Raw genomic sequence first — 26,501 nt, 5'->3', positions numbered from 1 at the left:
CTTTCACTATCGGATTAAATTGTCTAAATTAACTTGTCAAATATATGCCTTCTTCTACCAACCAGCCAAAGCCACAGTTAGTCTCAGAGATTATAATATGGTCATCACATGACGACAGCCAAGTACCACGACGCTTTAAGCCTCTCACTGTCTCGACCGTGGAAAGAGAGAGAGAGTATTCGTTAATTAAAATGAGGGCAATACTGTTAATAAATGTTAGATTTGGTAAATGAGAGTAAAAAAATCTTAGTGGAGTAAGTGGACAATTTTTAGGCTAAAATTGGGTAAGTGGTCACGGCCCCCTTAAAAAAATGGCGGGTATTTGGTACCCTCCAAAAGGGTCAAAGAAAAGTCAACTCCCCCCCCCCTTGGAGCATCTGTCAGATAGTGTCGGAGTGGAGCAGAAACAGGTTTTCCTGCGGTCTGGGTTGTAGTCCTGTGAGCTGGCGACGTCGAGTTCTGGTCTGGAGTCGGATTTCCGGCATAATTCCATTGACGATGGAGAGAGAGAGAGAGTATTTGTTAATTAAAATGAGGGCAATATTGTCAATATATGTTAGATTGGGTAAATGGGAGTAAAAAACTCTTAGTGGAGTAAGTGGACAATTTTTAGGCTAAAATTAGGTAAGAGGTCACGATCCCTTAAAAAAATAGCCGGTATTTGGTCCCCCCCCCCCCCTAAATTTCATTGTCTCACTCTCACTAACTCTTACGCCAAGAAGATTCAAAGCTAAGCAATCAGAAAGAGACACACAGAGAAGTAGGAGGCCCCAAGTTTCTCCATCAAGCTCTTATCTTTTTAGCTTTCACTATTGGATTTAATTTGCTAAACTAACCTGTCAAATATATGCCTTCTTCTACCAACCAGCCAAACCATGACGATAGCCAAAGCCATAGTAAGTCTCAGAGATTATAATAAGGTCATCACATGACGATGGCCAAGTACCACGACGCTTTAAGCCTCTCACTTGAGTTCTGCAAAAACTCACGCAACTAGTCTCAAAGTCCACATCTTTAACTCAAAAGGTATCACTTTGCTTTCGAAATCTTTGAAAAGTTTCAAACTTTACGCCTTTTTTTTTCCTTTGTTGATTGATTGATTTCATTCTGTTGCTGAAGATTGGTTGTTTTTTATTGTTAGAATGTTGAGACTGAGATTTTGGGGTTGCCTCATTGGTCTGGCTTGTTCTTGCTTCTTCCTAGTTGCGGTTGCACAAATTACTAATCCTTCTGAAGGTGAGTTTTTGATACTTGGTTTTAGGGCTGTCACTCGGTCGGTTCGAATCGGTTATAGATATTTCCAACTTCAAAGCCAAAGCTTTCGGTTTCAAAATTGAGCTACCAATTACCAATCAAAATTTCGGTTTTTAATCATATCTACCAAATTCAGTATTTCGGTTTTTGGTATTACCAATTTTAGAACAACTAATTCTTTGTAATATAAATTAGAATGAACAAAATTATGTTTTTCAATTTTATAACCGTAAATTTCGTATTCATCTACTAATCATAGCTTTCTTTTATATATATGACATCAAATTTTATCTATTTTCAATAAAACTTGGTTATTTAACCATCTTGGACTATGTTACTCAAAATACATGTACTATTAATTATGTAGTAGATTGAGTAATGTTCATACTATTATGAAAACTTTTATGTTTATTTCTTAATATACATGTATGTGTATTGAAAATCATGGTATATAAAGCTAATATTTAGATAATCGGTAGATTCGGTATTTACCAAAACCAAACCAACTTTTTCGTTAATTTTCAATTTTGGTTTTATCGGTCTCGGTTACCAAAAAGTCGGTTTACCAAACCCAAAGTATCTGTTGGTATTCGGTCGGTTTGATAATTACCAAACCAAGTGGCAGCCCTACTTGGTTGCTAAACCCAATTTGAGTATGACCCAATTGGTTTACTGTTACATAGGATTTTTGGGTTAGTTGTGGTGGGAATTGGATTATGAGTTGTGCCCATTTGCAGTGGATGCATTGAGAGCAGTGAAGGGTAGTTTGATTGATTCGAGGAAGCATTTGAGGAATTGGGACAAAGGGGATCCATGTAACGCGAATTGGACCGGAGTTTTGTGTTCTGGTGATGTTGGGACTGATGGATACTTGCATGTTCAAGAGCTGTATGTGTTCTTGTTTCAATAACTTGTTTCGACTTGTTCAGTTTAGTGTTGTTCATAAATTGGTTTTGTTAATCTAGCTGGATGTTGTTATGTAATTACTTGTTCTTAGGAGTTAAGTTAGGCTAACTAGGTAGTTTAACAAATTTGATGCAGGCAACTGCTGAGTATGAATCTCTCAGGAACTTTAGCGCCTAAGCTTGGCAAACTATCTCAACTTCTGATATTGTGAGTCATGTCATCTCGTTTGATCTCTGATTACATTGTTTAGTTGGTTCTTCCTGATTATCTTTCCAGCGATATTGCTAACCTCTTTGTCTTTTGTTTTTTGCCCTTCTCGAAGAGATTTCATGTGGAATAACTTAAGTGGGACTATACCGAAGGAGATAGGAAACATTACGTCCTTGAAACTCTTGTAAGTTGAGTTCATGTTCTATTTTCAATGTATTTTCATGCATCTTTGTAATATCTCCGTCTGATTCCTCTTGTAAGTCCTTTATATGCTGATTGAGACTTGTTTGATTAATATGAAATGGTAAAGGGAAGATTTTTTTTTTTTTTTGAAATAAGGGCCGGTGCGGCTGCCCTCAAGCCTTTCATTAATGAAACTGCAGAATACAATGGGGGAACATGGTGCCTAAACCCCAAGTTACAATAAGCATTGAGAGAACAGCCCGAATAATAACAGGAGTCTCCACCAGACCTGTGTATTCTAACATACAGCAATTAGCTATGAGTGCACTACTGGCTACTCTATTCGCTTTGACAAGGCGGTAACATAACAGAAATATAACTCTATCATGAAGAAGCATCATTACAAATAGCATAGCTTTCCAACTATGTTGCTGCACGGAAATAAATCCGGCGACACTTGGTTTCATCCTGCTACTAAGAGGATTCGTCCATTTGACGAAGCAGTCAGAACGTCTCCTCATCAGGCCAGACAAGGCACACAGGCTTGTAGCCTAACTCGCCCTACCAAATGAAAATAGAGACTTATTCCAACCATGAAAACTGAAAAAATAAAATAAAACAAAACACTAAGACCAACAACTGCCCAAGACTGAGCCAAACAGTGGGCCCAGGCCCAAGCACTACTCAAGGAAGCAAGGAGACCCTGCCGGCCCACTGGACAAGCCCAGCCCAATTCTTGCACCACCCCTCATGCCGCACCGGCACCGCCATCTCCGTCCGAACTCCCCCACCATCACACCACCACCTCCCTTGCCCCAGCGAGAAGCCTCCCCCATCATGACCGTTGACCCACCACGATCCGAACTCAGTTGACCATAAGATCTGAACCAAAGCAAGTTAAAAAGATGATATGTTCAGTACCGTGTTTAAGAAGATATGTTCTGTAACTTTATGGCCATCTTGAAAAGGCTGTGAATTGCTGGATATTGGTCTTAGGTCTATGAATATAGATTTCTGTGATAAGGTACGAACTCTCTCAGTAGTTTCCATGATGCATTGTGTTTTCAGGCTCTTGAATGGAAACAAACTATCGGGTTCCTTGCCTGATGAGCTCGGTTCTCTTGAAAATCTACATAGACTACAAGTTGACGAGAACCATCTTTCAGGTTCAATACCAAAATCATTTCTTAACTTGCGCGGCTTAAAACACCTGTAAGTACATTTTCAATCTCAATGCGTACGTCTTCAAGTTGGCTAGTACTGTTTTATATTTCAAATGTGTGAAAAGGTCCTTGTATGTTCCTTTTGCAGCCATATGAACAACAACTCCTTCAGCGGCCAAATTCCATCTGAGATTTCTGAAATACCCGCTCTTCTTCATGTGTGAGTTTTCATAGCGTCTTATATTATTATGTAATGTCATTACCTTATTGGGATGTTGTTCTGTACGTATTAATACTTGTTGATCACTAAGACATGCACAAACGCTTACAGGCTCTTGGATAATAATAACTTATCTGGATATCTTCCACCAGACTTCTCCAACATACCAGAGTTGCGCATACTGTACGTCCTGATCCCACTGATCAGTGTTAATTGCTAATTTGGATTAACAACCAGACTCTTGTTTCCTTTCATACGATCTTAATTGGCAATTTGAACTTTCATGACTGTACGTAGCAATGTTTTGATCAGGATTTCAACCTACTGAATCTTCCCTTGATCGGAAATCTTAACTACAAATGCTTTATTGATGCTTCTTAAATTTTTTATTTTTTATTTTACATCTTTTGTGTAGTCAACTCGATAACAACAACTTCACGGGAACTGAGATTCCAGCTACATATGGAACCCTTTCCGGATTGGCAAAGTTGTAAGTTTGATTATAAGTATCTTCGTCTTGTGCTCTTTTTCTTTTTCTCTAAATATGGATGATAAAGAGCATAGTTGATGCACTATGAGTCAGATGCTAAAGAAACAAATGACTGCTTTCATTAGGAAATTTGCAAAAATTTGGTCTTATATCCTTTTTTGCTATATTAAGAATATAGCTGTTTACTGCTTATCCATGTTGGATATATTTTCTTGGATAGATTGCTTAAACCTTTTTTTATTTTCCTCTTTTTGATTTGGCAGAAGTCTCAGGAACTGCAGTTTGCAGGGAGCAATTCCTGATCTTAGCCGGATACGTAACCTCAGTTATCTGTAAGTATCTTTCTGTATTAGGCATCTTTCTTGACACTATGATCCAATTATTACGCTTCTGTTTATGTTTCTATCATCTAACTTTTACTGGGTTCATGTCACAGAGATCTAAGCTGGAATCATCTTGCTGGACCGATACCATCACATGGGCTTTCTGACAAAATGACAACAATGTATGTAAATGGCCCAAGTAAACTTGTAATTTGTTCTATTGATATATCACATTGCTTCATCCGTAATTTTCAATGAAGTGAAACATGAACATTACTATATTTACTATTTGTTACTAATCAGATCTATTAAGAACTTATCCTGTAAACATTACTTGCAGTGTTCTGTCAGATAATCATCTTAGCGGATCTATTCCTGAAAGTTTCTCTCATTTTCCTCGTCTTCAGAAATTGTGAGCATCAATTTACTTTGATAAATTTTGATTTCCAATTATAGAATACATGACACATTTAATATTTAAAATACCTTTATATATGACTCTTCATCATTCAAGCATTATGCTCTTATGATTCTACTGGATAATATGCTACTAAGCTTCTATGCACACTGGATCTGATATTCTTTTTATTTATATCACAGGTCGCTCAAAAATAATCAGTTGAACGGTTCTGTCCCTGCTATATGGAGGAACATATCTTTTAGTACAAGAGCTAGACTTTCATTGTAAATACCTTTACCAAACTGAAGCATAAATTAATTAATTCTATTTGATTTCTTGGAGTTCCTACCAATAAATTCTTTTTTTTTTTTTAAAAAAGCAAAGAAGAAGTTTAATGCGGCATTTAGAGCATATGTTTAGATTGAACTTATTTATTTGTTAGCTGAATGTTGCAGTGATCTCCGGAACAATTCACTCTCTAACATATTGGGAGAGCTGCATCCTCCAGCAAATGTCACCTTGAGGTATGTTTCTAAATGAATCGACTTTTATACAACCCCTTATTTTTAGAGTTATTTCTAATATATACTTATGTAAGTTGTATAAAAACAAGGAAGAAAAGAGTACCTGGATCTTAACGATTTTGTTACAGACTGTCTGTAGTCTGGACGTTTTATTTATGTCAGTTCAGTTAAATGTCAAAAATCTTATAGATACGCAGCTTGATTGATTAGTTATAGAAAGAGTGATGTGTGATAGAATCGTACGCAAATTAAGAGTGTGAATGGTTAAGTTTATATACATTAATACATACAATACTAAATTCTTTATTTTCTGAAATATAATCTACATGAACGGTGCTTTTGGTTTATTTTCAACTCAGCTGCCTATAACTAGAATGTTAGTCCTCCTCCTTTCTAATGGAATCTATGGTGAATGTTATGCTTGCTTTCACGTTACATAGTGGTTAACTTTCCCATCACTTGTGTCTGATGAAAATTATCAGTTTCTGTACATTGTTTTACTTCTATAAATTCAAATACTTGTCTTTTATTAGGCTTGAAGGAAATCCTATTTGCAAGAATTCTAGCATAGAAAATATAAGCCCGTTCTGTCAATCTGAAGCGAGCGATGGGATCCCCAAAGATTCAATAAATTCAACTCAACAGATGACCTGCCTTATTCAGGAATGTCCAGATTTCTATGAATATGTTCCATCTTCCCCTGTGCCATGCTTTTGTGCATCACCTATTATAGTTGAATATCGTCTGAAAAGCCCGAGCTTTTCTTACTTTGGTCCATATATACAGCAGTTTGAAGAGTATATAACTAGGTCTCTAAAATTGGAGATTTACCAGCTATCAATTAGTTCCTTTGTCTGGGAAGAAGGGCCTCGTTTACAGATGCAGTTGAAGTTCTTCCCTGTGTTTGGTGCTTCACACTCGTATGTATTAAATGCAAGTGAGGTTCTGCGAATTAGAGGCATCTTTACATCATGGGAATTTCCTCAGAATCAATTCTTTGGACCATATGAGCTACTCGACTTCAAACTGCTGGGACCTTATTCAGATAGTATGTATTTTACCTGATCATCTTTTTCAAGTCATGTGATTTTTGTGTATAAGTTGTGAAATGATGCTGTATTTGCTATAAGCTCTTCTGCCAACACCTGCATGACTTAAAAAGCACACAGTATTTGTAATCATTGCATAAAAAATCATTTTATACCAGTTAGTGACAGTTTTTTAGCTAGTGGGCTAGAGTTGTTTTTCAAAATTGTTGACAATATTTCTATGTTGCTAAGAAATATTTGATACCCGTGCACACTCAGCATTGTACTTCTTAGGAAATTAGCTGTTTATAACTTCTGTTATTTTGATTGCATTTTATAACTCATCCGAATCCTATTTTCGTTTGAGAATGAGTAGTAGTTTCTTATTCTTGGTGGATTAAATTTTTCCTTTCATTGTTATAGTGATTGTTAAGAGACAAAAGATGGGCCTCCGTAAGGGTGTATTAGCAGCTGTTATAATAGGGGCCATTGCTTCTGTTGGCAGTATAACTGCAACAGTCATGCTTCTGTTCACAAGATGCACCAGAAACCGATACACACCACCTTCAAGGAGACACTCGTGTAAGTGCTGAATAGTAAATAAATGGTACTGAATATTTAGATACTATCATGTCTGAATATCATCCTGGAAAGTGGTATGAAGCCTTATCTCTCTTTTCAGCGCGGAAGATTTCTAAGAGAATTGAGGGTGTAAAGGCGTTCACTTTCAAAGAAATGACACTAGCCACCAGGAACTTTGATAGTGCAACTCAACTTGGACGAGGAGGCTATGGGAAAGTTTATAAAGGTATCTTATCTGATAACACAGCTGTAGCCATAAAACGTGCAGAAGCAGGATCCCTACAGGGTGAAAGAGAATTCTTGACCGAGATAGAATTGTTATCAAGGCTACACCATCGAAACTTAGTCTCTTTGGTAGGATACTGTGAAGAAGAACGGGAGCAGGTATGGAGCTTGCAGTCTTGAACAGTTAATCATTGCTTGCCACTTGCAACTTATTTTCTAAATCTCTAAATCATAAGTTGGTGAAATAAGCACAAATAAATCCAAAGAGTCTCATGTTGTTTTGTTTGGCAATTGCGTGAACACTTTGCCCATTACAGATTCATATCTTACTTCCTTCTCATTCTGAACAAAGGCAATTTAGTCTGAACTTTATCAGTTGGAAGTTGAACTCATAAATGGATTTACTTTACTGTTTCACCTAGTGACTCTTCACTGCATAATCTTTAATTGCATGAATGTAAGAAGTTGGAGTTTCAGCATGCACTACATAAAGTTGTTCCTATGCAACATAAATGTGTGGCGTGCTGGTATCATTGAATGCTTCAATGTATTAGGACCACATGAAATTTCATTAATCGAATTATGTTATTGCTGCTTTTACAGATGTTGGTTTATGAGTTCATGCCTAATGGTACCTTACGTGACTGGCTTTCTGGTATGGACTTTCCAACATTTGAAGTTAATTTTTTAAGCGGCTCCTCCCATACCATGCCTTTCTGGCTGGAGTTTCACCTAGCTAATTCTGTTTACTTACTGTGATACGAGTCACAGATAAAACCAAGGGAAGCCTGGACTTCAGTATGCGATTACGTATTGCATTGGGTTCAGCCAAAGGAATTCTTTATCTCCATACCGAGGCAAATCCTCCTATATTCCACCGAGATATTAAAGCCACAAATATACTTTTGGACTCCAACTATGTCGCTAAGGTGGCTGATTTTGGACTCTCACGACTAGCACCTGTCCAGAATGATGAAGGGACTGGCCCTGCATACGTATCTACAGTCGTGAAAGGAACACCGGTATGTTTAATTCGTTAAAGTTTATAAGACTGGCTTAGAAACATAATAGAAGTTACATCTTAACTGAATTTGTTCTTTCATAACTCTAGTACTTTGGGATCATACTTGCAGGGGTACCTGGATCCAGAGTATTTCTTGACCAGTAAGTTAACAGACAAAAGCGATGTCTATAGCCTTGGAATTGTGTTTCTGGAGCTCTTGACTGGTGTGCTGCCAATATCACATGGCAAAAACATTGTTCGCGAGGTACCTATCATAACATTAAAACAGAAATTTTGTTTCTTTTAATTTCATCAGCAGTTAAGGGTACAAATAATAATGAAGTTATTTTTGTTTTGTAGGTGAATATGGCTCATCAGTCAGGCTTGATGTTCTCCATTATAGATAACAGAATGGGTTCGTATCCATCTGAATGTGTTCAGAGGTTTGTAGCTTTGGCCCTCGGATGTTGCCATAATAAACAAGACGACCGGCCATCAATGTTGGATGTGGTGAGGGAGCTCGAGAACATAATCAAACTCATGCCGGGAGCTGAAACAATGTTTTCACCATCTGGTTCCTCATACACTGAAAAATCATTAACTTCATCATCGACTTTTACTGGGGACCCATATATGTCCTCCTCCAACGTGGAAGGAAGTGATCTAAGCAGTGGTGTAATCCCTACCATCTTGCCTCGGTGACAGCTTGAGGAGTTGGTGTTCATTCACCTTCTTTGGTTTTAAATAGGAAGAAAAATAGCATCTCCTGCTAATTTCAGAGTGTAAAATGATATCGGTTTTGGTCTGCAAAATGGTGAATAATGGTGAAGGGTACAGTCTGTAATCTTATTGATGTAACAGAACAATTAAACAAAGATGGCGGTGATTACTGTAAAGTTGTTGCTAACAATTACTAATCAAATGTGCATCTCTTAGTGTTTGTTTTGCATACCAATGGTTAAGAAAAGAAGACTGTATAGTCTATTAACCCGTAGCAAATAGAACAAGAGAGAGGTGGTATCCACTAGTTTTGGTTTTCCTATGAACCAGAGATGCGCATTTTGAGTTGGATACCCGAGTGGATTGCACTAGGCAACTCTTGTTTGCACTCCAACTAGGCCGTTAATTTTCTCCATTTGTTTGATTGTCTCTGTCCTACATCGTTCAAAGTGGAAACGAATAATGTAGGAAACATTACAAAACTGCCAGTAGTCCTTGGTGCTTAAGAAAAGTGGCCAACAAGTCCATACTAGTCTCTCCATTATACATTTGTATCAGTACCTTCATTATCCCTTGAATCTCTTGTATTACTTTTTGGTAACAGTAAAACTAGTCATTTAGGTTTATAATTATGAGTATTTTTTTCATAACACAAAATGTAACTTTCAAGAACTTGCATTATTAATAATATATTTTTTCTTTCATGTTAATTTTTTTTTAAATGATAATTTTGAATTCGATAAAAGTAGTCATTTAGATTCATAAGCCCCAAAATTGAATACGATAAAACTAGTCATTTCGGTTTATAACCATGGATGAGCTCCAAAAACAACAAAAAATAATATGCTTGAGGGATATCACCGAATCGAGGGTAATTTGACCATTACTCTAATAATATTACTGGAAAGGGAAAGCCTAAACCGAAAAATGGGAATATCCTTTCCATTTTTGCGGAGTCACCGGTTTTGTGCCAAAAACAATGTCCTGACTCACAGTATTAAATTAAATTAAATTAAATTAAAAATAAAGTCTTTCAATTTTTGTTGTCAATAAAATTGCACCAAAAAAGTCCAAAGACTCCGACTTTACTCCAACGTCGTCAAATTGATTTTGATCCATAATCGAACGTTTTATCTGCGGTTGCATCCCCAGTTCATTATTATTCCCGGGAAACCTTTGGAATTGCGTTTGACTGACATCAAGGATCAAACCCAGGAGGATAAGTTGTTGCTCCCTGCCGAATTGTCCATTTATTTGGGTTCTAAGAGGTATTATTTGATAAAAGTGATTTCAGTATACTTATCTATTTTGTTTGTTCTTTTGTAACTTTTAATGTGAGAAGACAGAGTTTAAAAGTTGTATTGATGAACACTTTCCTGCCTTTTAGTTTAGTCCAGGTGTTTTGCGGTGCATTTATTTATAACTAAGATCTTATGCATTCTTTTCTTTCTTTTTAGTGCCTTTGGACAAGAATAGAAGCAGGGTATGGTTTATCACATTCAGCCAAAACAAAGAAACTGATTCTGTTGTTATCATTCTGTCAGACTACTGTGAAGGGATACAGGAAGAAGGCTAACGCAAGCATTGAAGGTAATTGATAACTGATCTTTCATGTGTCTTGGGTAACAAAGAACCTTAGTGTCTTTACTATTTGGCTGTGATTAGTTCCCCTGAAATTTTCATCAGATTTCCTTTGGTTAACGTGGTTCTTATGCACAACTTTTGGGAGTTTATGTCTTTGCTTATATGTTCCTAATGGTGAAAGATTCTAAAAAAGTCAGAGAAGCAAATAGTTAGTGGTTTGTAATGCATGCATAATAGTTTGGAATGCAGAGAGACAAATTTGGAACACAGAACAAAGGTCAAAAAGACGAATTTAGTAGGTACGCTTTAAAACAAGAAATGAAAATTCGCCTTCCGCACATGCGTATGTGTGTGCAAGAAGGCTAATTCTAAGTTATAAATTCATCTTATGGGGTTGTGAAGCATAAGGATGGAATAGGAAGATGTGAGAACTATGAATCTATAATTTATTTAAAATGTTGGGCTTTCAAACAGATGTTTTCTTTTTTCTTTGTTCCAGTTCAATAGAATAGAAAAATTTATTATACCAAAAAATATTTGAAAAAAAAAACTAAAGAGATTCATTATTTTTTGTAGAAGCAAACGCCAACGACTCATGGACCAAATGGAGCGTGTGCGTGCTCGGCACCGACAATGGCGAGAGTCGATGAGTTCTTCACAACGTCAAGCATACTTGGCACGACGACGCGCAATAGCTCAAGAAAAGCGACCCGTGGTGGAAACTAGCCCAAGTAACAGAGCTGAACAAGCTCCAGGTACTTCTTTAATCAAATGTTCCAAGTATATTGCTCAATTTTATAGCTATAATTTACGCATAATTCATTGTTAAGATTTATGCACTCATAGGGATTTCCTCCAAAAAAATGCTAATTCATTTGTGTTAATAGAAGAATTTGATAATGAAGGCACACGTTCAAGAATTTCTTCAAATTCCAACAACCCCGAACAAGACTACACAAGGGTTCGCTTAACTCGCATAAGACAAATGGCACGTTCGAATAGATCAGAAACAAGCGATGGAGTTGTTCGAATTTCTACTCGCTATGGTGAGCTTAATATATTAAACTTATTGATAGCGAATCATGTGTATGTATTGTTGTAAACAACTTTTGATAAGGATCAATATTTTTACTTATATCCAGAGTTACCTAATGCTACCATGAATAATCATGAGGAGCATAACAGCAACAATGTGGCCATGAATAATGATGAGGAACATACCAACAACATTGAGGAAGACAATGAAAGTGAGCCCATGAATAATCATGAGGAGCGCCGTAACAACATTCATCAAGTGCGGCGTATGAGGAGGGCAAGAATAAATAATAATTCTGCTAGAGATTTTCATGAGGAAATGGGTGTCCATGATTGTCAATTGCCCCCACTAAAAACATGCCCGTACTGCAATGCATTATTGTTTAATCGAGAGACCTTTAGTTTGTGTTGCTTGAAGGGGAATATTGTTCTGCCACTAATACAGTCTCCCCCAGAAATGGTTCACCTCTTTTCTGATCAAACTGATGAGGGCAGAAAATTCAGACAAAATATTAGGGCCTACAACAATGTGTTTGCATTCACTTCAATGGGCGTACATGTTGATGAAAGAATTAATATCCAAGGCCGTGGACCTTATACGTTTCGTGCACAAGGTTCTATATATCATAAAATTGGTGGTCTATTACCAATTGACGGGAGAAGACCACGATATCTACAGGCTTATATATACGACACTGAGCATGAACTTGAGAATAGATTGACTGAAAGTGAAGTTTTGGAGAGGGGAATGGTTGAAAAGATACAACAAATTCTTAATCAACACAATCCATTTGTTCAAACATTTCGGAGTCTCGGACAACGTCAAGATTTGCCCAATTGCAGACTCATCATCAGAGAGCAACCTTCCGACCGCCGTCAGTATAATTTGCCATCTGCATCACAAGTTGCTGCTATTATAGTAGGGGGTGACGACATCAATCCAAATGGGAGAGATTTTATTGTTGAAACAATTAGTGGACAACTTTGGAATGTCAAAGACTCAGTTGGATATTATGACCCCATGCAGTATCCGTTATTATTGCCTTATGGAACATATGGATGGGACATTAATACTCATGGCAATAATGGAAGACCAATGTCATGTTGTGACTACTACGCATATATGTTACAGGTTGGTTACTCTATTTACTTTAAATTTTCTATCACTAAGAATATGGCATTAAAATGCATGCTTAAAATCTTTATTTTATAGATGCGTCAAGGTCATGAAAATCCTCTACATCGAGGAGGACGCCTCTTCCAACAGTATGTTGTAGATAATTATGTAAAGATTGAATCACAGAAGCTCAGATGGCTTCGTAGTAATCAAGAAAAATTTCGGAGAGAATTTCGTCAAGGACTTCAAGACTCTCTACATGCAGGAGAAAATGATGCAGGTTTGATTTAGTATTGGATTGATGTTAAGATCTTATAATTAGCGTAATTTTATTTATAGTTGCAGAAAGACAAATTAAATGTTGTTTGATACATTACAGGTAACGTTGGTCGTAGAACAATTCTCCCGTCATCGTTTATTGGAAGCCCACGTGACATGTACCAACGATATCAAGATGCAATGGCTTTGGTTCAAAAATATGGTAGGCCGGATCTTTTTATCACCATGACCTGTAACCCCAATTGGGAAGAAGTTAGAAATGAACTACTCCCTGGACAAACGCCACAAGACCGTCCTGATTTAGTCACCAGGGTATTTCATGCCAAGTTTGAGCAATTAAAAGAAGACATCATCAACAAGGGGGTGCTGGGAAAAGTGGCTGCACATGCTTTCGTTGTTGAATTTCAAAAACGGGGCCTACCACATGTTCATATGCTGATTATGTTAGAAGAAAATGACAAGCTTAATAACCCTGATGAATATGATCGCATTGTTAGAGCTGAAATACCATATGAGGACGAGGAACCTCAACTTTATGATGCAGTGTGTACACATATGATTCATGGTCCATGTGGAACTCTTAACCCAAGGCAGTCATGTATGAAAAATGGAAGTTGCAATAAAAGCTACCCAAAACCATTTGCAAATTTCACTGTGCAAGGGAATGATGCATATCCAGTATATCGGAGACGAGCAAGTCGTTTACCAGTACCTTTGCGTAGACGAGGAGATGTGATGGTGGATAACGGTTGGGTGGTTCCCTACAACCCATGGTTGCTATTACGGTATAATTGTCACATCAATGTTGAAATATGTGGGAGCATAAAAAGTGTCAAGTACTTATATAAGTATATCTACAAAGGTCCTGACAGAGTGGAACTTGAGCTGCAATCAAACCCAGAGTTTGATGAAATTAGACAATTTGTTGATGCAAGGTGGGTTTGTGCACCGGAGGCTTTATGGAGGATCTTCAAATTTGCAATGAACAGAATATATCCAACAGTAGAGCGATTACAAATACATCTTCCCAACATGCAACAGATAACATTCAGTGTTGATGAAACAGTAGAGAATATTCTGGCAGATGAGCACGCACAAATGTCAATGCTTACTGAGTTTTTCACCATAAATCGAATGGATGAGGATGCAAGAACATATTTGTATCGAGAAATTCCTGAACATTACAGATGGGATAATAGCAACAAAATTTGGGTGAAAAGAAGAAGAAACTACAAGGTTATTGGGCGAATATACAGCGTCTCACCGTCTGAAGGTGAGAAATTTTACCTGCGTGTCCTTCTTAATCATGTAAGAGGTCCAAGATCATTTCGTGATTTGCTTACTGTTAATGGTGTTCTACAACCAACTTTCAAGCAAGCAGCAGAAAAACAAGGTTTGCTAGAAAATGACAATAGTATCCGACAGTGTTTGTTGGAGGCCTCTGCAATTAGGATGCCATCAACTTTGAGGAGATTATTCGTCACGATTTTAGTGTACAATGAGCCAATCGGTGTCCGAACATTGTGGGATGAATTTTTTCCTTTTATGGTGGAAGATTATCCTTCATCTGGTGATATTGCAAACCAAAACAGGCTCTTACAAGATTTAAATGGAGTACTTGAACAATTTAACAGGAACATTAGAGATTTTGACCTGCCTGAAATGACAACGGAGCCAGAAGAAAATTCAAGAATGCCAAGGTGTATTGAAGACGAACTTTCCGTACATATCTCTCAAGAAGACATTGATGCAATTGACCGCCTTAATGACGACCAAAGGATCGCCTTTGACACGATCATGGATGCAGTTCAGAGAAAAAGAAGTGCATTATTTTTTGTTGATGGTCCTGGTGGAACTGGGAAGACATATTTATACCGTGCATTGCTAGCAAACATACGAAGAATGAATCATATAGTCTTAGCCACAGCATCATCTGGAATAGCTGCAAATATACTGCCCGGCGGGAGGACAGCTCACTCCAGATTTAAGATTCCACTCAATGTAGATGCGTCATCTATGTGTTCCATAAGTAAACAGTCTGCTCTGGCACAACTGGTACAAGATTCGACTGCAATTATTTGGGATGAGGCACCTATGACACATCGACATGTCTTTGAAGCACTTGATCGAACTTTTAGAGACATAATGGATGTCGACTTACCATTTGGTGGAAAGATAATGATTTTTGGGGGAGATTTTCGTCAAGTCCTCCCTGTTATTCCTAAAGGAACGAAGTCTGAACTCATTCAAGCCTCCATTGTGAAATCAACATTTTGGACACATATAAAGATATTGAGACTGAGACAGAATATGAGATCCATAAATGACCACCAATTTGCAGAGTTTCTTCTTCGTGTAGGCGATGGGAGTGAACAAGTCATTAATGACGAAATGATAAGATTACCGGAATGCATGGTGGTTCCATGGGAAAGCGACCAATCTATCAATCTAATTATTGATGAAGTTTTCCCCAATTTGGGTGATCATGTAAATGATGCGAGATACATGGTGGACAGAGCATTGATTACTCCTATAAACGACGATGTGGACGTGTTGAATGAAAAGATAATCTATATGTTTCCAGGTGAAGAAATTACATTGTACTCATTTGACTCTGTTGAAGATGACAGCAGAAATTTGTACCAACCAGAGTTTCTGAACTCAATAACCGCAGGTGGGCTACCACCCCACAAGTTAACTCTGAAAGTAGGTGCTCCAATCATGCTTTTAAGGAATATTGACCCTAAATTGGGATTGTGTAACGGTACTAGATTGTTGTGCCGTGGTTCGTACCAAAATCTTATTGATGCTGAGATACTAACAGGACAATTTGCTGGGACTAGAGTTTTTCTACCTAGAATTCCTTTGAAAAGTGCAGAAAATGCTGGGCTCCCATTTCAACTAACAAGAAAGCAGTTTCCAGTGAAATTAAGCTTCTGTTTGACCATAAACAAATCTCAAGGCCAGACTATCCCACATGTAGGTGTTTACCTCCCAGATCATGTTTTTAGTCATGGACAATTATATGTGGCATTGTCGAGAGGAGTGTCGGAGTCAACCACAAAAGTTCTGGTGAAAAAAGGATCCATAGTTGGTGAAGATGGCGTATTTACAAAAAATGTCGTATTTAAAGAAGTTTTGCTTCATTCAAACACAAATGATAGATCGTCTTCATAGGTATTTTGACATTTTTATTGATTAGAAATGTACATATTTGATTGAATTTTTTTGGATTATAACCCTGTAACTTTGTGTAATTCTTTCTATTTGTAGGAATGGTACCAGATCGTCGCCCTCAACAAAAGAAAAAGTTCTAAAGAGACAAGGGCCATAGGAGGCATGTTTCCGTATTTTTCATGTGGTTGGTGCATTGGAAAATCAGTAAAAATGAACATTATTATATCAGTCAGCTTATTTTGAAAGAGTGGAACAAAAAGAACTCTTAAGCTCTGCTTCTTTTCCTTTAAATATGTTTTTATTTTGTGGTAGTTAACCAATTTCAATAATAAGTAGACTGGGTTCCAACCATTAAAATTATATATATTTGTATATACCAACGCATATTTTTGTACAATGGATTGCTAAAGACATATTTGTTCCAACCATTTATGTTTTTTACTGATGGATTGCTAAAGACATATACAATATTTTATAATATCAATATGAGGTAAGAGTTAGGTAATAAGCAACACAGAAATTATATTGCACTCATGAGTAACATTTCAAATATGCGTAACAAAAGAGGAAGGACATTACGCACGCGCGAGCGCGGCCCTTCCGCACGCGCATCGCGCGTGCAGGAAGGCTAGTTTGACCATTACTCTAATAATATTACTGGAAAGGGAAAGCCTAAACCGAAAAATGGGAATATCCTTTCCATTTTTGCGGAGTCACCGGTTTTGTGCCAAAAACAATGTCCTGACTCACAGTATTAAATTAAATTAAATTAAATTAAAAATAAAGTCTTTCAATTTTTGTTGTCAATAAAATTGCACCAAAAAAGTCCAAAGACTCCGACTTTACTCCAACGTCGTCAAATTGATTTTGATCCATAATCGAACGTTTTATCTGCGGTTGCATCCCCAGTTCATTATTATTCCCGGGAAACCTTTGGAATTGCGTTTGACTGACGTTGAGTCAAGCCCTTCCCTCTCTCTCTCTCTCTTGGTCGGTGCTATCGGTTAGTTTGATTCTCATTTCCTTTATCTCGTTTTTAATTTAGGTATTTATTGATCGGTTCTCTCTGATTTTAATTCAAATTAGGGGTTCTTTGTTTACGCTTTTTCTTATTTTTTGATTGAGATTCTTGTGCTTGATTGGTTTTCCTTGAAAAAGAGAGCAAATTTGATCTAATTTCGGAAATGGGTATTCCTTGGTCAATCGTTTTAGTCTTCAATTGTTGATTGTTCCATTCGGCATTGACATAAGGGTAGTTTAATTTACTTCAATTGTTATTGTAGTTTCGAAATTTTCGGTTGTAAATTGGATATTGTACATCAGGCAATTGTTTTGTTTTGTTGGAAAAGGCAGAGTTTTGCAATATACATTTATGGGGAATGTGCAACTGTTACTGTATTACTGATGTAGTGGTACCTCTTTTGAAATTGGCAGGGGCACACCGGGGCACATCATCAAACCACGAGGGGTGGCTTCGAACTGGAGAAGTGACCTTTGATGGTTTGATAGAGCGCGGCATATCTGATAGCATCCAAGAGAAGAATACAGCGTGTACCTCCCAAAATTATGAAACTGAAGTTGTGATCTGGTTAGTGACATATTACGAGTGAAAAAAATGAAGTCTGCTTGTAGGAAAGCTGTGTTGTTTTCACTCCTCTTCGTGGTTCTATTTGGGTATGCTACAGCCGAGTCTGAAGAAGAGGTTTCACGGAAGTTGATATCTGCTCCGCACAAGAATGTGAGAACTAATGTTATTGATGGCACTGGTAATGAGAATACCTTAGGTTTTGAGGATATAAATAATGGGATCGGTGAGACAAAGGGTGGGAACAGCAAGGTCTCAATCTCCACTGTTGCATTATTTACGCTGGCAATGGCTGCTGCCACTGGTTTAGGTGCAGTGCCATTCTTCTTCGTGGAGCTTGATCCGCAATGGGCTGGACTCTGCAATGGAATGGCTGCTGGTGTGATGTTGGCTGCGAGCTTTGATCTTATACAGGAAGGGCAAGGTCATGGAGCAGGGAATTGGGTGGTCTTTGGGATTCTAGCTGGGGGAATTTTTATTTTGCTTTGCAAGAAGGTATTGACTTTTCCTTATCTTCTGTTTTACATATCTGCCCCGTCCTTGATACTTAGTTGGTGCTTCCCATTTGTGATTTTGATTCTTGCTTTTTATCTAAACAACATCGTCATTACATCTTGCAGAGAGATTTTTTTTATCCTATTTTAGTCCATACATGCGTATTAACTGGTAGTATAATCTAGTTATAATGAGAACATAGGCTTTCTAGGTGACAACTGTGATATCTCAATATTTGCTTGTCCAGAAAAGTCCATTGGCATGCCATTTCATGAATTATTTCATTTCTTTATGAGAGGACATACAGGTTGAAAATGATAAGATGTTCCAAGCTTTTAAGTACAAGTCCTATAAGTTTGTGAACTAACAAAATAATACCCTTGTAAATATATTTGCTTGTTTGTAGCTGTTCTAGTTCTGGTATTTACTTGTACATGGTGCCAGTATATATCATGTTCCAATTATGGCTTACATCATTACATCTGGTTTCAGTTTCTCGAACAATATGGAGAGGTTAGTATGTTGGACATTAAAGGTGCAGATGCAACTAAAGTAGTTCTTGTGATTGGAATAATGACTCTTCATTCATTTGGGGAGGGCTCTGGTGTTGGGGTTTCCTTTGCTGGTTCAAAGGGTTTCTCTCAGGGCCTTTTGGTAACTTTGGCTATTGCTGTTCACAATATACCAGAAGGATTAGCTGTAAGTATGGTGCTTGCATCAAGGGGTGTTTCACCACAGAATGCCATGTTATGGAGTGTAATTACGTCATTACCGCAGGTAATTTGATAAGATATAAAATTTTCATGGAATTTGTGAATATATCCATGTCTTGGAGAATTGTTTGAATAAGCTGTAAAACAATCCAATCCAAGGTTTGAGTTCACGTGCATGAATGTGATTAGACTTAAATGAATAAATCTGGATTTCTAATGGCTACTAGTGTTTGGATATCTGATTCACCATGTCTAATCAATAAAGTCCTGTCTTGGTTCATTGGAGGGATATTGGTCTGGGCCACAAGGGGGTGGAAGCTCGCTCCCACCTAAACCCCCTAATTATTGGTCAAGCAGAACTTTTTTCCTGGTCTTTGTACAACACTGAAGGACTTTAGCAAGCTATAGCATTTTCAGTGTGAACCTCTTTGTGTTGATCTTGCAGCCAATTGTAGCAGTTCCTTCATTCATGTGCGCTGATGCATTTAGCAAGTTCCTTCCTTTCTGTACGGGATTTGCTGCTGGATGTATGATCTGGATGGTTGTTGCAGAGGTGCTTCCTGATGCATTTAAGGTAACTTACATCATGGGATTTGTTCATTTTGGGTACTTTGTAAAACCTTGTATATTTGTCGTAGGCTTTTAGAGCATTTTGGATTCAATTCAACTGCAAATATCATTTGGGACCTGAATTAAATATATCAAATACTCGCAATGTTGTATTTTCCCTTTCCAACTCATGTAGTTTTTCATGCCTTGTTGTAGGAAGCCTCTCCATCACATGTTGCATCTGCAGCTACTCTCTCTGTTGCATTCATGGAAGCACTTAGTACTCTTTTTCAGAGTTTCAGCCATGACTACAAGTGAGTTTATTCTTAAGGTTGAGGAGATTGCTTGCCATATGGTTAATGTTTGCATGATTTATAGTACCCTATGTTCATTTAACCTGTGTGGTTACCTCCTTTTTGAGATGTTCTGATAAATAGAATGTATTTTCACCTCACTTTGGAAGTACTCTTATTGGCATGTTATATGTTGCAGTTCAGAGGATGCTTCTGGCTTCTTTGTTTCATTGCTTTTTGGTCTTGGGCCATTGCTTGGTGGCATGGTCCTTGTTGCATTTGCACTTGCTTTCCGTTTCCAGCATGCTCTTCTCATGGGTGCGGCATCTGGCATTGCCTTTGTCCTTGGTGCCTGGCGACCATCGCAGCTACTTTTCTCCTCAAAGATGGGATTTTTTCCTCTTATTTTGCTGCTTGCCTTGGGAGCTGCATCTGTCCATACTTTGAGCTCTAGTATTCTGAAGCTTGCAGGTCGCAAAAAAACTTCAGTGCATAATTTGCCGACAGTAACTGGTTTCCCCGTGAGTGTTCACACCCTCCAGTCATTCTTGTCATGTGGAGCAGTTGCTCTTCACGCTTTGGCTGAAGGGCTTGCACTAGGGGTTGCTGCTCCAAAAGCTTATGGACTTGGTCGGCATATGGTTCTTCCTGTCTCCCTCCATGGACTCCCTCGAGGTGCAGCTGTGGCTAGCTGCATCTTCGGGGCTACAGATAACTGGCAGGGGTCCCTTGCGGCTGCTGCTTTAATTGGATTCATGGGTCCAATATCTGCAATTGGAGCAATACTTGCAGGAATTGACTATAGCGGTCTAGACCATGTCATGGTGTTTGCTTGTGGGGGACTACTCCCAAGTTTTGGAAATGTAGTAAGGAGAGCAGGGAGATTGGATATGCGAAAAAGCAGTTGTGGGCTTCTGATGGGTATGGTTTTTGCAACTTTGTGTTTGACTTGCACCAAGTTGGTTTGCTTGCACACACCTTATTGCAATTCTGCACCTGAGGCTGTCAGATAGTGTTGCTAGTGCTGCAGCTCACACAATGTAGTTGCTTAGGTTCACATGCGTAGTGATGAGCTAAGCACGGCAATAAGGTTTGGCACCTCTGCTTGCAAAAGCATACCCTTAAAAGATTTCGGAAGACATATGGCTCTAAGGTGTTAGCAGTGGTTGGCAGGAAGGTTTCATCAGGAGTATATATCATGTTTTGGATAGAGAGCAGTGCTTTTCTGTTGACTGTTGTACAATAGAAAATAATGTAAAATGTTATTCATGAGAACTGAGGAATCGGGTTTACTTCTGACACCAAATTCAACTTTAGCCAGTTTTTGATTCAGACAGCTTTTACATGGAATGGAAGCAAAAGAATATCTGATAATTTGTTCCTTCCGAATCTCATTCAGGAGGATATGTGATTGAAATGGATCGACTTGAAAAGTATGATCTTTATTCTTATGTTCTTGCTTTTGCTATTGCACCAGTGACTTGATGGAAAAGAACCATTTGTCTTGATATTTTTTTTTCATAGAACATGGAGCATTTTGCAATGACCTTGACGTCCCAACCATCCCCAATAGCCTTCATTTTTCTCATTGTTCTTTCTCGTTTGGTTTCGACTTGTTTGTTTATCTACCATAGCTGGGTTATTCCTTCTAATTGTCACAATGTGTATGAAACAACTACCACATTGTCCATTGATCAAATTCATAACTTAAATCTTGTGACTACTTCTTGTTCAACCTGTCTTTTTCCTTCTTACAGTGGGAATAGACAAACTTATGAAGCAAGCAACTCTAATTGAAGGGGGCCAATAGGGGTTGTTATCATATTATGTCTCTCAGTAGTTCAGACAAATAATTAGGTGAAGCAGAATTGTCAGGTTGCTTTGACAAGACGACACTTGGGAACCTGAAAATTAATTGAATCCACATCCAGAGGCATCAAGCATAAGTTTCATGCCAGCATTGTCTCAACTCTAGCATAAGTTTCATGCCAGCATTTTGTCTCAACTCTCCAGTGGGCTAAGAAAACAGAATCCACACAAGTATGGCAAACCCGAAAATTCTCAACTCAAAGAACACGAGAAAACACGCATTGCTATATAAGCTATTTTAAGTAGTGAAACACATTGTAGAGCCAGCATTTCCAGATGAACTTTGAAGAAGACCTAAAAATTCATCAAACCTACAATTTTATTATTACTACAAAACTAGATATCAAGAACCCTCCGTCCCAAGTAAGTTCTCACTCCCAAGTTTATAAACAAAAGTCACGAAAATCATCACTTGTAAGTCGACTGATTGCTCAAATCCGCATTCTCCTCCACCAGTTTTTCCTTCTCTGCAGCCGATCCAATCTCCGGCTTCTCAGCAGCACTCTGCGATCCTGTCAACCTCGCCAGAAGCACAAATGTCATCCCACCAAGCACATTGTTCAAGCACCTCAGAACCACCACCGAAGACTTAAACGCCAGCGGCGGCAGCCCCTTCCCCAACGCATACTCCACCCCGTTCAATGTCTGGTACCTCAAATTGCTGCTCACACCCATGTGAATTGCCCAAGTCACCGCATTCAACAATGTCGGTGGAGGCTTATTCGGGGTCTCAAACTCCGGGTCCATCTTCTTCCTCAGCTTGATCAGCCCATTCGAAAGCGCAGTACCGGCAAGCCCTGCGGCGAATCCAACTCCGGCAAAGACTGCCCCTTTGTAGACCAACGTCCCGAGGCGATTCAGCAGGCCGAAAGAGCCCGGCTCGAACATGTGGCTGGCCGGACAGCTGGCGAAGATCGAAGGGAGAGTTGCGGCGGAGGCGGACAAGCTCGGCGCCAGTAGATACATGAGAGTGAAGTTCAGAATGCAGCCGACGACGAGGGTCGAGAAGACGAAATCGAGCTCGTTGAGGCCGAAATTGGGCCGGGAAGCCATGTCGCCGAGGACGCAGGAGCTGACTCCGACGACCTCCTCCATCAAAACCTTGAACGGAAACTGAGGATCGGCGGCGACTCTAGATCTCCATCCATTCAGAAACATACCCAGAAGCCCAAAACCCTGAAACAGCGACGTCGAGGGTTTCGACTCTTCATTCTCATCTCCGCGGCTCCAATCACCGCTACCTCCTCCGCCGGCGCCGGCACCGTTGCCGCCATTACCGCCGGAAAACGAAAGATCGGGCCTTCCGTCCAAAATGGGTCTGGGTCCGAAAGAAAGGCCGCGATTTAGGGTTTTGGAATAGGGGAAAGAAATTGAAGAACTGGAGTTACTGGGGATGCTGCGGCGGTTGTCGGAGAGACTGGAGTGGGCTTTGGCCAGAGTAGAGCAGCGGAGCTGGGCGGTGGCGGCCATGGTTTGATCTGAATCTAGTGATGGGTTTAGAGGAAAACCCTAGAAATGAAAAATCGGAGAAGAGTGATGGCTCTAAAACCCAACTGAGGAATTAGAATATTGAAGGAGGCCGGCCTTCCCTGTCCTCTAGTCTCTGAAAAACCCTAAAAATGAGAACGGGGAATTTTATTGTGACGGGGCTGTGGGACTGGATTAGGATGCACAGTATTTGACCGAGTGACACGTGGTTTTTGAACTTGGACGGAATTATGAGCGCGGTTGTATTGGAGTTTTTGGGCCCAATATCCCACCAACTTTCCTTATTAATTTACTTGATAAAATTTACAGCGACTGCAATGAATGCGATCGCCAACCCATTTCCAAATTAGGAATTTACCAAAACCGGCACCGAAACGATAAAATTTATAGTATTTCAGAGTTTGGAAATCGTAAAGCTGGAAGACGTTAGATCAGTCATTATTTGTTGTGAGTTTCATTCGATGAACAAATCTGACGGTTCTCAGCTTCTGAATTTTAATACTTTAGAGCACTATAGAACATCACACTCTCTTTCAAGAAACAAAGTGTTTAAGAAATATTGTCATCAAATTTATACGTCAAGGATAATTTAGGACTTTACATGTCAATAGTGTCATTTATACTACAATAGCTTGCTTATCATAACTTATGCTCAATAGTCATTTTGATAAAAATTGACCGGCTTACCGTGGTCTTGAGAAATCATAATCTAGTGCCTCATTGGGTGAATACCAACTTTTTGTTTAAATGAACATAATGATATGAGCTACCATTTTCCATGATAGCACTATCAAGGTAATGCTTTGGAGTTGGGCAACCCATTCATTTCAATCATACCATAAAACCCAACACGAACATCATCATTATAAAGAAGGACGCACCTATTTAATGCCCAACAAACTCCACAACTTCAGTATAGTTCTTTCGGCATCAGCTTCCTTTGTGCGATTTTGCGATCCAGGGCAGCAACCATCGGTCCATTTATCTTCTTAGGTTACATCGAAAGGGATCGAACTTTGATAGGATTTAACCTTTTCACACCATTCTCCTACATTTCTACTACTTACAACGCCTTATATCTACATCATTTGGATGCCTTTGTCAATCCACTTTGGTTCTTTCAACATCAGCTCCCTAAATACATCACATTTCTGATATCTTTGATGTGCATTTGATATTTCACAACTGAACAGGACTCTCTCTGATGTTGGTTTAGAGACAGTTTTAGGCATTGGAAGAGTTTAAGTCTTTGTAAAACATAGATCATCATCACTAGACCAATTTAATTGAGGGAGAACGTGGAAATGGCAAAGAAAAGTTTGATCTCGATCGATGTCTCCTAACCCTTTCAGGAATCCCCTAAATTGAACCCTGATAGATGTGTTGGTTCATTGGTGAAGGAATATATTAGGCCTGTCAAAATCTGTTAAACCAGATAAAATATGCTTCTTCTTAAATCCGCATCTCTTTTGCTCAAGTATATGATGCAGGCTACTGGGTAGCAAGTAACTGTGGCCTTCAAACCATGGAACTGCAGCAGGGTCTTGTAGTGGAAGTGTATACGGTTCAACAGAGACTCTGATCGATTATCTGGAGTTTACAGAACTCGTATAAATAGACTCTAGTACTTCTCCTGCAGTGTGCTTGTTGCACGTGCACAAGAACCATTCCCAATATAGAAACCACCTCAGGAGGCATTTGGTACGAACTAATAGGAACGAGGATTATGGGCTGTGCTGATCATATTGGGATCTTAGGAGGAGTAATGCTGAAACCCAGCAGGGTCATTTATCCTCCCTTGCAACTGAAGCTATGCCACTTCTGCATGGTCACCAGATTGTTATTTATAGGTTTACACTCATTTAACTGTGAAAGGTGATGGCCGTGGACTTATTGATCGAGTTCGAAAGTTGTTTCGAATGAGTGAAGTTGGCCATTTTATGAACACTCAAGACTTTGGCAAGAAGGGTAAGCTTATTGGTTGCAGATGATGTTTTGCTCGAAGATGCCGTAGCACTGACCATCAATTGCTCGACAAAGTTTAGCAACTTAAGTATAGTACTATTTCATAGAGGAGTGACCTCCATAGCTGATGCCAGTCACTGCATCTAACTTTTCAGGACTGTAAGTTTAGTAAGCAGGGTGTGGTGCTCGTTCCTCTGCTACATATTTCCTGGCTAATTTTCTTTGAAAACCTAGTCGTTACTCTTTCGAACTACAAGTATTCATGAAAGCTTATAATAGAGGAAAAATATCCATTTACCTAAATTTGAGCAACACTAACCCCCCACTTACCCAAACATCTTATGAGATTGCCCACTTATTAAATAATTTTACATATGTTTTGCCCTAATACCCAATTAAGTTTTTTTTTTTTAATATTTATTTTTAGGACAATTTTGCCCTCTCCCTCTTTGTCACTTAGAGAGAGTCATTGAAGACTTCGTCGGACTCCGGTGATCGGCCACCAGAGTCCCGTGGCCGGATTCTGGCAACTCAGGCCACCGGCAGTGATCGGATTCCCGTGGCCCGACCGGTGATCGAAATCTGGCGTCCGATTTTATTGCCCCCCCCCCTTTATTATTACCCCCAATAATCTTTTTACTGGCCCCCACTAATCTTATTACTGCTCCCCAATAATCTTTTTACTGGCCCCCAATAATCTTATTATTGCATTCCAATAATCGTTTTATTGCCCACTAATGATCTTATTATTGCCCAACCAAATCATAATAAACAAAACAATCACTACTAGCAACATCCCATATTGAAATCGGCCAATTTTTCAGAGAAACAAACCACCGCAACAACATGGACGACGTTGGAGGAGCTCCTCCTCGCCTGCGCCGTCCGCCGCTACGACACTCAAAGATGGGACTCCTTCGTCGCCCAATTCCTCAAGCGCAGTTCCAACCTCCACCGCCTCACTCCTCAGATATGCAAACGCAAGTTCCACGACCTCTGACGCGTCTTCAACCACCTCAAGACGCCATTTGCAACGATGACGACGCCAACGACGCATCCTCTCCTATTCCATGGCTCGATCATCCGCGACTGTTCAGATCGGAGATAGAGAAAAGTCCCAG

The 26,501-nt window shown here is 39.0% G+C and overlaps 4 protein-coding genes across 9 annotated transcripts; 3 read left to right on the top strand and 1 right to left on the bottom strand.

The window, feature by feature from the left end:
- The first annotated feature begins 884 nt into the window (after nt 1–884).
- LOC112194809 (probable LRR receptor-like serine/threonine-protein kinase At1g06840) lies at nt 885–9,451 on the top strand. The gene is made up of 21 exons (XM_024335045.2): nt 885–1,026; nt 1,142–1,236; nt 1,992–2,142; nt 2,296–2,367; nt 2,483–2,554; nt 3,622–3,765; nt 3,865–3,936; nt 4,048–4,119; nt 4,352–4,426; nt 4,690–4,758; nt 4,863–4,931; nt 5,090–5,161; nt 5,350–5,433; nt 5,605–5,673; nt 6,207–6,721; nt 7,125–7,283; nt 7,384–7,667; nt 8,112–8,163; nt 8,280–8,530; nt 8,642–8,776; nt 8,872–9,451. The coding sequence occupies exons 2-21, from the start codon at nt 1,143–1,145 to the stop codon at nt 9,211–9,213; spliced, it is 2,853 nt and encodes a 950-aa protein (XP_024190813.1). The 5' UTR covers nt 885–1,026; nt 1,142; the 3' UTR covers nt 9,214–9,451.
- An 809-nt stretch (nt 9,452–10,260) lies between these two features.
- On the top strand, nt 10,261–16,423 carry LOC112194807. 5 transcript variants are annotated; one of them, XM_024335043.2, is made up of 7 exons: nt 10,261–10,499; nt 10,689–10,821; nt 11,392–11,570; nt 11,703–11,861; nt 11,958–12,982; nt 13,064–13,247; nt 13,347–16,423. In XM_024335043.2, exons 3-7 carry the CDS (start codon nt 11,411–11,413, stop codon nt 16,421–16,423), a joined length of 4,605 nt encoding a protein of 1,534 aa, XP_024190811.1. In that variant the 5' UTR covers nt 10,261–10,499; nt 10,689–10,821; nt 11,392–11,410. The 5 variants fall into 5 exon arrangements, with proteins under 5 accessions (XP_024190811.1, XP_024190810.1, XP_024190808.1 ...); XM_024335042.2 differs by having other exon boundaries at nt 10,262–10,499; nt 10,776–10,821; XM_024335040.2 differs by lacking the exons at nt 10,261–10,499; nt 10,689–10,821 and adding an exon at nt 10,870–11,114 and having other exon boundaries at nt 11,706–11,861.
- An 817-nt stretch (nt 16,424–17,240) lies between these two features.
- On the top strand, nt 17,241–21,494 carry LOC112194810 (putative zinc transporter At3g08650). 2 transcript variants are annotated; one of them, XM_024335048.2, is made up of 6 exons: nt 17,241–17,413; nt 17,858–18,503; nt 18,996–19,280; nt 19,662–19,790; nt 19,982–20,079; nt 20,258–21,494. In XM_024335048.2, exons 2-6 carry the CDS (start codon nt 18,039–18,041, stop codon nt 21,069–21,071), a joined length of 1,791 nt encoding a protein of 596 aa, XP_024190816.1. In that variant the 5' UTR covers nt 17,241–17,413; nt 17,858–18,038; the 3' UTR covers nt 21,072–21,494. The 2 variants fall into 2 exon arrangements, with proteins under 2 accessions (XP_024190816.1, XP_024190815.1); XM_024335047.2 differs by having other exon boundaries at nt 17,241–17,426.
- Nucleotides 21,495–22,099: 605 nt separating this feature from the next.
- On the bottom strand, nt 22,100–23,561 carry LOC112194811 (protein RETICULATA-RELATED 3, chloroplastic). The gene has a single exon (XM_024335049.2). It carries the CDS (start codon nt 23,395–23,397, stop codon nt 22,336–22,338), a length of 1,062 nt encoding a protein of 353 aa, XP_024190817.1. The 5' UTR covers nt 23,398–23,561; the 3' UTR covers nt 22,100–22,335.
- Nucleotides 23,562–26,501: the final 2,940 nt, after the last annotated feature.

The sequence above is a fragment of the Rosa chinensis genome, chromosome 3 (genome assembly GCF_002994745.2).
Source record: "Rosa chinensis cultivar Old Blush chromosome 3, RchiOBHm-V2, whole genome shotgun sequence".
Classification (NCBI taxonomy): Eukaryota; Viridiplantae; Streptophyta; class Magnoliopsida; order Rosales; family Rosaceae; genus Rosa; species Rosa chinensis.
Note: the sequence above shows the minus strand (reverse complement) of the source record. Positions and strands in the feature narration are given on the sequence as shown.